The following is a 13,020-nucleotide window of genomic DNA, read 5'->3' on the forward strand; positions in this document are numbered from 1 at the left end:
CTCCGCAGTGTCAGATACATATATGCCCCACAGTGCCAGGGACACATATGCCCCACAGTGCCAGGGACACATATGCCCCACAGTGCCAGATATACATATGCCCCACAGTGCCAGGTACACATATGCACCACAGTGCCAGATATAAATATGCCCCCAGTGTTAGATATAAATATGCCGCACAGTGCCAGATATACATATGCCCCACAGATCCAGATACACACATGCCCCCACTGCCAGGTACCCGCCCCCCCCCCCCCAGTGCTGCCCACCGCGCTGCTGCTCTGCTCAGTGTGCTGTGTGTGAAGAGAGGAGAGCGCAGCATGCGCCTCTCCTGCCCCTTAGTCTCCGGCGGCGATGTGTATTTCCAATCAGGCGACGGTCCGTGAGCCAATCAAAGCTTGTGGTCCGGCAGCCAATCAGGAGCCTTAGCTGCTGGTCCGCATGCAGCTCGAGAGCCACGGGCTGGCCACCGCTGCTCTAAGGCCTCCGCTGTGGGCCTAATTCAGACCTGCTCGCAGTAGCAAAATTGTTCTCTAATGGGTAAAACTATGTGCACTGCAGGTGGGGCAGACATAACATGTACAGAGAGATTTAGATTTGGAAGGGGCGTGTTCAAACTGAAATCTAAAGTGCAGTGTAAAAATAAAGCAGCCAGTATTTACTCTGGACAGAAACAAAATAACCCACCCAAATGTAACTCTCTCTGCACATGTTATATCTGCCCTTCCTGCAGTGCATATGGTTTTGCCCATTAGAGAACAATTTTACTGCTGCGATCAGGTCTGAATTAGACCCTGTATCCATTGCAGCTCAATCCTCTCTTACCTGAACAATCTCCTTCTACTTGCACAATCTCCAGAGATATTGAACCGTCATCTCCAGCTGATATTGTCTTTTCTCCAGGCCCATTGTTAGATATTCAACTGGGCCAAATCCTCACTCACCCCTTCTCAGAGTACGCTCCACCTCGGGGCTTTACTAGATGGCAGTCTGCAGAGCATCTTACTCAGGAAAAGATTGTGACATTGCAGGTGCACGTACACAACCTGCTTCACAGCCCCTGGGTGTCTATACATGCAGGCATGCAGAAGACCCTGGTCTCCATGGTATCGGTATTTGACATGGTGGAATACACTCAGTTTCACTCCAGGTTCCTACAGTGCCTGATAATGGCCAGGTGGAACAGCCTGCCGACATGGTTCAAATCACAGACTCTGATTCTGATGCAGGAGGTCCGTATATCCCTTGCATGATGGCTTTACAAAGCCAACCTGGACAAGGGCTGGCCCTTCTGGATTCCACACTGGACACTTCTCCCCACGGACGCCAGTCTCCAAGGGTGGGGAGCAGTGATGGGCAGTCACTTCTTTCAGGGCCGTTGGTCTCCAACAGAAAGGACTCTCCCAATCAGTGTACTTGAGCTCTGAGCGGTTTGCAAGGCTCTTCAAATGGCTCAAGACCTTCTTCACGATTTGCCCGTACAAGTCCAGTCATACAATGCCAAAGCAGTGGCCTACATAAATCGGAAAGGCAGCACTCAAAGTGCAGCAGCCATGCAGGAAGTGTCTCGGATTTTCTCGCCTGGGCAGAAATCCATCTTATGAACATCTCTGCAATATTTATTCCAGGAGTCCTCAACTGGGAGGCAAACTTTCTCAGGCAGTGAGAAATCAGTTATAGGGGTATATTTACTAAAATTCGTATTTTTCCGAATGAGGTTAAAGTTCAATCACGAATGACATCGAAAGTGTAAAATTGCAACTTTTTGAATTTATTCCGACTAATTTACTAAGCTGTCGTATTCTGCATTTTCGTATTTACCGATGTCATTCGTATTTTTTGGCAGTGTTTTACGTGAGTGAATTGTAAAAAACTGCCGAATTTAACACAATGAATCTTGGCCGGATCTGTGAGATCCGTGCTGGGCTTCATTGTGCACCTTTCATAAAAAATAAAACATTGTTAAAATTGAAAAAAAAAAATGCGTGGGGTCCCCCCTCCTAAGCAAAACCAGCCTCAGGCTCTTTGAGCCGGTCCTGGTTGAAAAAATATGGGAAATAAATTGACCGGGGTTCCCCCATATTTAATCAACCAGCACTGGGCTCTGCGCCTGGTCCTGGTTCCAAAAATACGGGGGACAAAAAGCGTAGGGGTCCCCCGTATTTCTGAAACCAGCACCGGGCTCCACTAGCCAGATACATAATGCCACAGCCGGGGGAGACTTTTATATTGGTCCCTGCGGCCCTGGCATTACATACCCAACTAGTCACCCCTGGCCGGGGTACCCTGGAGGAGTGGGGGCCCCTTCAATCAAGGGGTCCCCCCCTCCAGCCACCCAAGGGCCAGGGGTGAAGCCTGAGGCTGTCCCCCCCATCCAAGGGCGGCGGATGGGGGGCTGATAGCCTTTTTGTCAAAATTTGAATATTGTTTTTAGTAGCAGTACTACAAGTCCCCGCAAGCTGGTACTTGGAGAACCACAAGTACCAGCATGCGGTGGAAAACCGGGCCCACTGGTACCTGTAGTACTACTACTAAAAAAATACCCCAATAAAAACAGAAGACACACACCTTGAAAGTAAAAGTTTAATTCATACATCCACACCTCCAAACATACATACTTACCTATGTTCACACGAGGGTCGGTCCTCTTCTCCATGTAGAATCCATGGGGTACCTGTTGGAAAAATTATACTCACATAATCCAGTGTAGATCGGTCCTCTTCTGTTCTATTTGTAATCCACGTACTTTGCAAAATAAAAAAATGGACACCCGACCACGCACTGAAAGGGGCCCCATGTTTTCACATGGGACCCCTTTCCCCGACTGCCAGGAACCCCCCCTGACTTCTGTCTAAGAGGGTTCCTTCAGCCAATCAGGGAGCGCCACGTCGTGGCACCCTCCTGATTGGCTGTGTGCTCCTGTAGTGTATGTCAGGCAGCACACGGCAGTGATACAATGTAGCGCCTATGCGCTCCATTGTAACCAATGGTGAGAACTTTGTGGTCAGCGGTTGACCGAAAGTAACCTCACCGCTGACCACAAAGTTCCCACCATTGGTTACAATGGAGCGCATAGGCGCTACATTGTATCACTGCCGTGTGCTGCCTGACATACACTACAGGAGCACACAGCCAATCAGGAGGGTGCCACGACGTGGCGCTCCTTGATTGGCTGAAGGAACCCTCTTAAACAGAAGTCAGGGGGGGTTCCTGGCAGTCGGGGAAAGGGGTCCCATGTGAAAACATGGGGCCCCTTTCAGTGCGTGGTCGGGTGTCCATTTTTTTATTTTGCAAAGTACATGGATTACAAATAGAACAGAAGAGGACCGATCTACACTGGATTATGTGAGTATAATTTTTCCAACAGGTACCCCATGGATTCTACATGGAGAAGAGGACCGACCCTCGTGTGAACATAGGTAAGTATGTATGTTTGGAGGTGTGGATGTATGAATTAAAGTTTTACTTTCAAGGTGTGTGTCTTCTGTTTTTATTGGGGTATTTTTTTAGTAGTAGTACTACAGGTACCAGCGGGCCCGGTTTTCCACCGCATGCTGGTACTTGTGGTTCTCCAAGTACCAGCTTGCGGGGGAGGCTTGCTGGGACTTGTAGTACTGCTACTAAAAACAATATTACCATTTTGACAAAAAGGCTATCAGCCCCCCATCCGCCGCCCTTGGATGGGGGGGACAGCCTCGGGCTTCACCCCTGGCCCTTGGGTGGCTGGAGGGGGGGGGGACCCCTTGATTGAAGGGGCCCCCACTCCTCCAGGGTACCCCGGCCAGGGGTGACTAGTTGGGTATGTAATGCTAGGGCCGCAGGGACCAATATAAAAGTGTCCCCCGGCTGTGGCATTATGTATCTGGCTAGTGGAGCCCGGTGCTGGTTTCAGAAATACGGGGGACCCCTACGCTTTTTGTCCCCCGTATTTTTGGAACCAGGACCAGGCGCAGAGCCCGGTGCTGGTTGATTAAATATGGGGGATCCCTGGTCAATTTTCCCCCCATATTTTATCAACCAGGACCGGCTCAAAGAGCCCGAGGCTGGTTTTGCTTAGGAGGGGGGACCCTACGCATTTTTTTTGTGTGCAAATTTAACACTTTCCCACCCCTTTCCACTGATAAACATGCACGGATCTCATGGATCCGTGCATGCCTATCAGAACACGGTAAAAATAAAGTAGGTCTGTTTTATTTTAGCACTTTTTCACGATTGGTATTTTTTCACGGCAGTGTTTGGCTATTGTCGGCAGTGTTTGTGAATTACACTTTTTAGTAAATGACCGAGTTCTACCAAATTACAGGCGAATTTGACCAATGGTGTATTCATTCATTTTTTTTTACTTGGACTTCCAAAAAAATACGAATGCCCTCATCACTGCCGTGATTTGAGTTTAGTAAATTCCCGAGATGACACTTTGAAGAAAAAACACCATCTCGGTCAAAATCGGGACCTTAGTAAATATACCCCATAGTGTGAGTGACAGGAAGAGGTCATTTTGGGTACGTAATGTGGAGTGTTTGCAAAACCACACACACGTGTCATGACCATTTTCAGGGCGTGTTTCGGCATGCAACTGCGATCTAGTACGCAAATAACATGGCACCAGCCAGAGCCAGATTAAGGGGGGGCACAGGAGGTTAGTAGGAGGAGGTTTCCCTTTCCAAGGGGCCCCCCAACCAGAGCTGCCTCAACCACGCACTGAAGCTGCATTCCACAGTACTCCTCTCCCACCGACAGACCTTTTTTATTTTTCCACACTGGCAGGGGTCTGCAGTGAGCCATCAGAGCTGCCGCGGTGAGAGATCAGAGCTTCCACGGTGAGTGATCGGAGCTGCCAGTGCAGCTCCTCAGCTGTGAATGAATACGGAAGCCAGGCCGGATGTGTCATTCCTGCCTTGTGTGTGGGCACCTTTATCCAGCTACCAATCACGTTCGGCCCGGCGAGCACTTGAAGAAGAGTAGAGTCTCACACGCAGCGGCCCCTGTAAATAAGCAGCCTGTGTTGCTGGGAAGCGCCAGCAACAGTAGTACTAACAGTAAGTAATGTGAGTATCCTTACCACCCTGTGGGGGAGATTCAAATATTTGAAAAGTCAGTTGGGAGTCTGTTTTTTCCTATCTAATAGACAGGAAAATACAGACACCCAACCGACTTTTCAAACATTTGAATTCCACCCTGTGTGTCTGAGATATGGATGCCCCACCGCTTCAGACCAATGGCTGCACAACTGGTATATATGTCGGTTCCAGCTACGCAACATTGCTCGCATCAGGCCATTTCTCTCCCAGATTGCAACTAAACTTATCATCCACTCACTGGTCATCTCACGACTCCACTACTGCAATGTTCTCCTCACTGGCCTCACTTGCTCCCACCTCGCACCCCTCCAATCTGTCCTCAACTCCGCAGCTAGGCTCATCTTCCTCTCCCGCCGCTCCACTTCTGCCACTCCCCTTCGAAAAAAATCTACACTGGCTCCCATTCCTCTACAGAATCCTCTTTAAACTCCTCACCCTCACATACAAGGCCATCTCTAATTCCACTGCTCCTTACATCTCCAACCTCCTCTCCCTTCATACTCCCTCCCGTCCTCTACGGTCGGCTGATGACCATCGCCTCTCCTCTGCCTTGGTCACTGCTTGCCATGCACGAGTTCAGGATTTTGCCCGTGCTGCAGCCCTTCAGTGGAACGTGCTCCCCCGCTCCATTGGACTCTCCCCGACTTTGCAAAGCTTCAAACGGGCACTGAAAACCCACCTATTTATCAAAGCGTACCCCTCCAATGCATAACCTAGTCCTTAGGCTGCTCCTCCATCCCCCTGCTCCACGCCTTGAACATCTCTGCTTTGCTTGCATACTGCCATCAGGCTTCCTCCTGCTTGCTTGCACCTCATATCATCTGTCTGTCACCCCTCCCCATTGATTGTTAGCTCTTCAGAGTAGGGCCCTCTTTCTATTGTTGTCTAAGCCCTCTTCTCGACACATTTAAGTCAGCAACCATCTTTACCTGCTTTTTCTCCTACTGGTAAAGGCTCCTCTCTATCTATGGCCGCCAGCCCCAAGTAGTACAGTGATTACTCCCGTTGCTACTTACATCTAAGCTGTACTATGTTTTGAAAATTGTGGTGCTCTTTGTTACCTGCACTCTATTTTTGTTATTTAATTACTGTTATGCTAAGTTTTGTCTCCCTGTACTGTCCTTTGTACGGCGCTGCGTAACACTTGTGGTGCCCTATAAATAAAATGTAATAATAATAATACCCATATATATATAAAAAACAGTCCAAGTCAGCGGTCCCGATATCTAAATGTATTTACAATAGTAGAACAAGCCAGTGCGCTCCATGATGGATCACTAATGGTGATGCAGTAAGCCATAGTGTGATGATGGCGACAGTCAGAATAAGAAACAGGTGCACCCCGACGAAAATGCTTCTTCAATACATAATTGAAACGTTGGTCACCCCAGCTTGCCTGTTTCTTATTCCGAGTGCTGCCGTCGTCACACCATTATTTATGTATTCATCTGTGTGTGTCTATATATGTATATATATATATATATATATATATAAACCTTCCAATGCATTTATGATTTCGCTCATCTGATTGCTGGCGGCCGAGGATGGATAAGAGCAGAACTGGTACAGCCACGGGAGGGTGGGGTGGGGGGTGTTACTGACGTGAAGAGGAGGGCCCCCTGTCTTATGTGCTCTGGGCCCCCCGAAGGCATAATCCGGCCCTGGCACCAGCATCGCAGCTCCTGTGGCTATTCTGTGCAGCCATGGTGGCACTCATGGAGTCGATGTTCCTCGCATCTGCATCGCGGTTGCGATGGAGTACACAGTTACTGGGCATGTTTAGATGCCTTCAGTGAGTTTCTCTGTGCACTTGTGGGCAGCGTCTCTACTTTTGCCATGCCTCGCAGTTAAAACACTAAAAACGATCACTGCTGCGTTGGCACTGATGGAGTGGTCGCAGTGATCAGGCGCAATAGCAATACTGGAAGAAAACACTTTTTTGGTAATTTTGGCAAACTTTTAGTGGCAAAGTGGTCAAAAAGAAACAGACACACTGATGTATATGATGTATATATAAACTTTACATATATTTGCATTGCCTATGAGCTTAAATTACAGAGTATTGTTCTTGTCATGTGGTCCATTTGGTGGGGTTTTGGGACTTAAAAAATTTGATTTATATTCTATTACTGTAGTAAAACAATGATGCAATAGGAAAAACTTTCTTATTGAACCAGTAGGCTTATGTAAAGATAACCTTATTAACTAGAGATAACCAAAGCATAAATGTTGATCATAAAGGTTTTTCAGTTTCACATCGATATTCAATGTTTTACTGTTTTATATGCATGTGCATTGTAAATACTGTGGATAATGTTCTGTCAGAATTAATTTGGGGCTAAAGTTACAAACCAATGATAACTATCTTGATTAACAGTACATTACAGCTATTGCATTTTCCAAACATGCATGTATAGGGGATGTACATTTATCTGTTCCTTTGCATGCATTTTGGATAGCTAAGCTGCCCATTTCTACACTGACTCCTAAGAGAAAACTTTGCAGTAAACTCACGATTCTCATATCCTGGCTTACATAGGAAATCAAGAAACTCTCCATGTAAAAAGTATTCACTGTCTAAACTCCATTTCAGGCGCACTTGGCTTCTGTCCATCTCTTCTTTGGATAAAACGCAGGGTTCTAAAACAAATCCATCAACAGGAGTAGTTTAGATAACATTTTTAATAATATACAAGATTTATAAATGACGGGTGTCCTCAACCCTAGCTCATAGATGCAAATCTGCACTAATATCACTAACTCCAGTCAGGTATTTGCTTTTTAGGTCTAAATTGCATTAGACAAGTAGACAATAAAAGCTAATTGCTTAAGAGTTTCCATCATTTTAGAGACCCTTTGAACAATATTTTGAAATACTCATAAGTGAATGCTACAGTGCATCCGGAAAGTATTCACATCGCTTCACTTTTTCCACATTTTGTTATGTTACAGCTTTATTCCAAAATGGAATAAATTATTTTTTTCCCTCAAAATTTTATACACAATACCCCATAATGATAACGTGAAAAAGTTTTTTTGTGATTTTTGCAAATTTCTTGAAAATAAAAAATGAAGAAATCGCATGCACATAACTATTCACAGCCTTTGCCATGAAGCTCAAAATTGAGCTCAGGTGCATCCTGTTTCCACTGATCGTCCTTGAGATGTTCCTACAGCTTAACTGGAGTCCACTTGTGGTAAATTCAGTTGATTGGACATGATTTGGAAAGGCACACACCTGTCTATATAAAGTCCCACACTTGACAGTGCATGTCTGAGCACAAACCAAGCATGAAGTCAAAGGAATTGTCTGTAGACCTCCGAGACAGGATTGTCTCGAGGCGCAAATCTGGGGAAGGGTACAGAAAAATATCTGATGCTTTGAAGGTCCCAATAAGCACAGTGGCCACCATCATCCATAAATGGAAGAAGTTCAGAACCACCAGGACTCTTCCTAGAGCTGGCTGGCTGTCTAAACTGAGCGATCGGGAAAGAAGGGCCCTAGTCACGGAGGTGACCAAGAACCTGATGGTCACTGTCAGAGCTGCAACATTCCTCTGTGGAGAGAGGAGAACCTTCCAGAAGGACAACCATCTCTGCAGCAATCCACCAATCAGGCCTGTATGGTAGAGTGGCCAGACGGAAGCCACTCCTTAGTAAAAAGGACCACCTGGAGTTTGCCAAAATGCACCTGAAAGACTCTCAGACCATGAGAAACAAAAGTCTCTGGTCTGATGAGACCAAGATTGACCTTTTTGGCGTGAATGCCAGGCGTCATGTTTGGAGGAAACCAGGCTCCGCTCATCACCAGGCCAATACCATCCCTACAGTGAAGCATGGTAGTGGCAGCATCATGCTGTGGGGATGTTTTTCAGTGGCAGGAACTGGGAGACTAGTCAGGATAGAGGGAAAGATGAATGCAGCAATCTACGGAGACATCCTGGATGAAAACCTGCTCCAGAGTGCTCTTGACCTCAAACTGGGGCGATGGCTCATCTTTCAGCAGGACAATGACCCTAAGCATACAGCCAAGATATCAAAGGAGTGGCTTCAGGACAAGCCTGTGAATGTCCTTGAGTGGCCTAGCCAGAGCCCAGACTTGAATCCGATTGAACATCTCTGGAGAGATCTGAAAATGGCTGTGTACCAACGCTTCCCATCCAACCTGATGGAACTTGTGAGGTGCTGCAAAGAGGAATGGGCAAAACTTCCCAAAGATAGGTGTGCCAAGCTTGTGGCATCAAATTCAAAAATACTTGAGGCTGTAATTGCTGCCAAATGTGCATCAACAAAGTATTGAGCAAAGGCTGTGAATACTTATGTACATGTGATTTCTTATTTTTTTTTTTAAATAAATGTGCAAAAATCTAAAAAAAATATTTTTTCATGTTGTCATTATGGGGTATTGGGGGTAATTCAGAGTTGATTGCAGCAGCAAATTTGTTAGCAGTTGGGCAAAACCATGGCCCTCATTCCGAGTTGTTCGCTCGGTATTTTTCATCGCATCGCAGTGAGAATTCTCTTAGTGCGCATGCGTAATGTTCGCACTGCGCATGCGTCAAGTAACTTTACTAAGAAGAAAGTAATTTTACTCACGGCTTTTTCGTCGCTCCGGAGAACGCATTGTGATTGACAGGAAATGGGTGTTACTGGGCGGATGTACGGCGTTTTAGGGGCGTGTGGCAGGAAACGCTACCGTTTCCGGAAAAAACGCAGGCGTGTCTGGAGAAACGGTGGGAGTGCTTGGGCGAACGCTGGGTGTGTTTATGACGTCAGCCGGGACCGAAAAGCACTGAATTGATCGCACAGGCAGAGTAAGTCTGGAGTTACTCAGAAACTGCTAACTCGGTTTTGATCGCAATATTGCGAATACATCGGTCGCACATTTAAGATGTTTAGATTCACTCCCAGTAGGCGGCGGCTTAGCGTGTGTAACTCTGCTATAATCGCCTTGCGAGCGAACAACTCGGAATGAGGGCCCATATGTATTGCAGGTGTGGCAGATATAACATTTGCAGAGAGAGTTAGATTTAGGTGGGTTATTTTGTTTCTGTGCAGGGTAAATACTGTCTGCTTTATTTTTACACTGCAATTTAAATTTCAGTTTGAACACACCACACCCAAATCTAACTCTCTCTGCACAACGCTCTCTGCCCCCCTGCAGTGCACATGGGTGGTCATTCCGAGTTGTTCGCTCGCTAGCTGTTTTTAGCAGCCGTGCAAACGCTATGCCACCTCCCACTCTGAGTGTCTTTTAGCTTAGCAGAAGTGCGAACGAATGGATCGCAGAGCGGCGGCAAAGTTTTTTTGTGCAGTTTTAGAGTAGCTCAATACCTACTCAGCGCTTGCGATCACTTCAGACTATTCAGTTCCTGTTTTGACGTCACAAACACGCCCTGCGTTCGCCCAGCCACGCCTGCGTTTTTCCTGGCACGCCTGCGTTTTTTCGAACACTCCCTGAAAACGGTCAGTTGACACCCAGAAACTCCCACTTCATGTCATTCACTCTGCGGTCAGCAGTGCGACTGAAAAACTTCGCTAGACCCTGTGTGAAACTACATCGGCCATTGTAAAAGTATGACGCGCGTGTGCATTGCGCCGCCTATGCATGCGCAGAAGTGCCTTTTTTTGCCTCATCGCTGCACAGCGAACGAATGCAGCTAGCGATCAACTCGGAATGACCCCCATGGTTTTGCCCAACTGCTAACAAATTTGCTGCTGCGATCAACTCTGAATTAGGCCCATTGTGTGTTGAAATTTGAGGGAAAAAAATTAATTTATTCCATCTTGGAATAAGGCTGTAACAACAAAATGTGGAAAAAGTAAAGCACTGTGAATACTTTCCGGATGCACTGTATTTCTATAGAAGTAATAACGCTAACATGGGGGGTCATTCCGAGTTGTTCGCTCTGTAAAAATCTTCGCATCGCAGCGATTTTCCGCTTAGTGCGCATGCGCAATGTTCGCACTGCGACTGCGCCAAGTAAATTTGCTATGCAGTTAGGAATTTTACTCACGGCTTTTTCATCGTTCTGGCGATCGTAATGTGATTGACAGGAAGTGGGTGTTACTGGGCGGAAACAGGCCGTTTTATGGGCGTGTGGGGAAAAACGCTACCGTTTCCGGAAAAAACGCAGGAGTGGCTGGAGAAACGGGGGAGTGTCTGGGCGAACGCTGGGTGTGTTTGTGACGTCAAACCAGGAACGACAAGCACTGAACTGATCGCAGATGCCGAGTAAGTCTGGAGCTACTCAGAAACTGCTACGAGGTGTGTAATCGCAATATTGCGAATACATCGTTCGCAATTTTAAGAAGCTAAGATTCACTCCCAGTAGGCGGCGGCTTAGCGTGAGCAAATCTGCAAAAATCAGCTTGCGAGCGAACAACTCGGAATGACCCCCATTGACCAGATTCATCATATCTTCCCACACTACTTTTATGAGTGATTAATTACATTAAGGTAGATGCAGCCATTGCTCAGTATGAGGGTGATTCTCAGACATGCGCATCTCTAGCTGCTCTTCCATATGGCATGCCTGTGCACTTGCTGTTTTTACGGCCACAGTTGTCATCATTTGTATTGGGATTTAAAGCAAGCATCCCATCGTGTCCGCACGCTGCAAAAGAGCATGGAAGTCAGCCTACATGACCATGACACTCCCACAAGTCACATCAGTTCCCAGTGATCATATGGTTGTCGCCCACTAATGCACATTTTACAGAAAGAGTAATCTGTTGCCTTAAGGTTCAATCTGATCACGCTTTCAATCTCGGAATGTGTGTATATGCATGATCCGGTGTATGTGCAGTTGCTTTCTACGGCACATGCAGTTTGCAGATGTCTACGCAATCCATTCATCACAGATACATTTCAACTTGCATTCGATTTAGAAGCAGCCCCAATGTTTGCCAGAACTACGGAATCTCTTGAAGCAGTAGGTCCTATGAGGGAGTGTTGTTATGGCATCAATAGCCAGAGGCCTCAAATTATGGAAAGACCAACTTTATATGGATGACCAGGAGAAGGTAAACAGACAATACCTGTTAAAAAGTGTATAAAAAATGCAAAGGGGAATATAATTCTTATGTGTGAGGTTTTTTTGGAACACCTTTGCTTTTTCTGCAAGGGCTATAGCATCAGTAGCAATGCTTAGGCCAGGCATGTCCAAACTGAGGCCCTCCAGCTGTTGAGAAACTACACATCCCAGCATGCCCTGACACAGCTTTAGCATTCTCTGACAGCAAAACTGTGTCATGGCATGCTGGGATATGTAGTTTTACAACAGCTGGAGGGCCGCAGTTTGGACATGCCTGGCTTAGGCGAACCTTATGCTTATATGCTTCAGTCAAATATAATAGCATAGCTAATCTGCCAATTCAAGGGCTCTTCATTATGGAGACAAATTACACTTCATAATGTAAACAACTTTCTCTTACGTCCTAGAGGATGCTGGGGACTCCATAAGGACCATGGGGTATAGACTGGCTCCATAGGAGACATGGGCACTACAAAGAACTTTTAGTAGGGTGTGCACTGGCTCCTCCCTCTATGCCCCTCCTCCAGACCTCAGTTAGATCCTGTGCCCAGAGGAGATTTGGTGCACTACAGGGGAGCTATCCTGAGTTTCTCTGAAAAAGAATTTTGTTAGGTTTTTTATTTTCAGGGAGCACTGCTGGGACTGAAGAGAGAGAAGCAGACCTACTTAAGTGATAGGCTCTGCTTCTTAGGCTACTGGACACCATTAGCTCCAGAGGGAGTCGGACGCAGGTCTCCCCCCCGCCGTTCGTCCCAGAGCCACGCCGCCGTCCTCACAGAGCCGGAAGATAGAAGCCGGGTGAGTATAAGAAGAAAAGAAGACTTCAAGGCGGCAGAAGACTTCAGATCTTCCCTGAGGTAAGCGCGCAGCGGTAACGCTGCACGCCATTTCTCCCACACACT

At 46.8% G+C, this 13,020-nt stretch overlaps 1 protein-coding gene across 1 annotated transcript in view; it reads right to left on the minus strand.

Moving 5' to 3' along the window:
* Positions 1–7,082: 7,082 nt before the first annotated feature.
* The window catches only part of LOC134957926 (coagulation factor XIII B chain-like), a 146,404-nt gene continuing 140,466 nt past the window's right edge, over positions 7,083–13,020 (minus strand). Inside the window, exon 11 of the mRNA XM_063940173.1 lies at positions 7,083–7,721. Coding sequence (XP_063796243.1) covers positions 7,510–7,721 — 212 coding nt within the window. The 3' untranslated portion in view covers positions 7,083–7,509. The remainder of the gene's footprint in view (positions 7,722–13,020) is intronic.

This window comes from Pseudophryne corroboree, chromosome 9 (genome assembly GCF_028390025.1).
Source record: "Pseudophryne corroboree isolate aPseCor3 chromosome 9, aPseCor3.hap2, whole genome shotgun sequence".
Classification (NCBI taxonomy): domain Eukaryota; kingdom Metazoa; phylum Chordata; class Amphibia; order Anura; family Myobatrachidae; genus Pseudophryne; species Pseudophryne corroboree.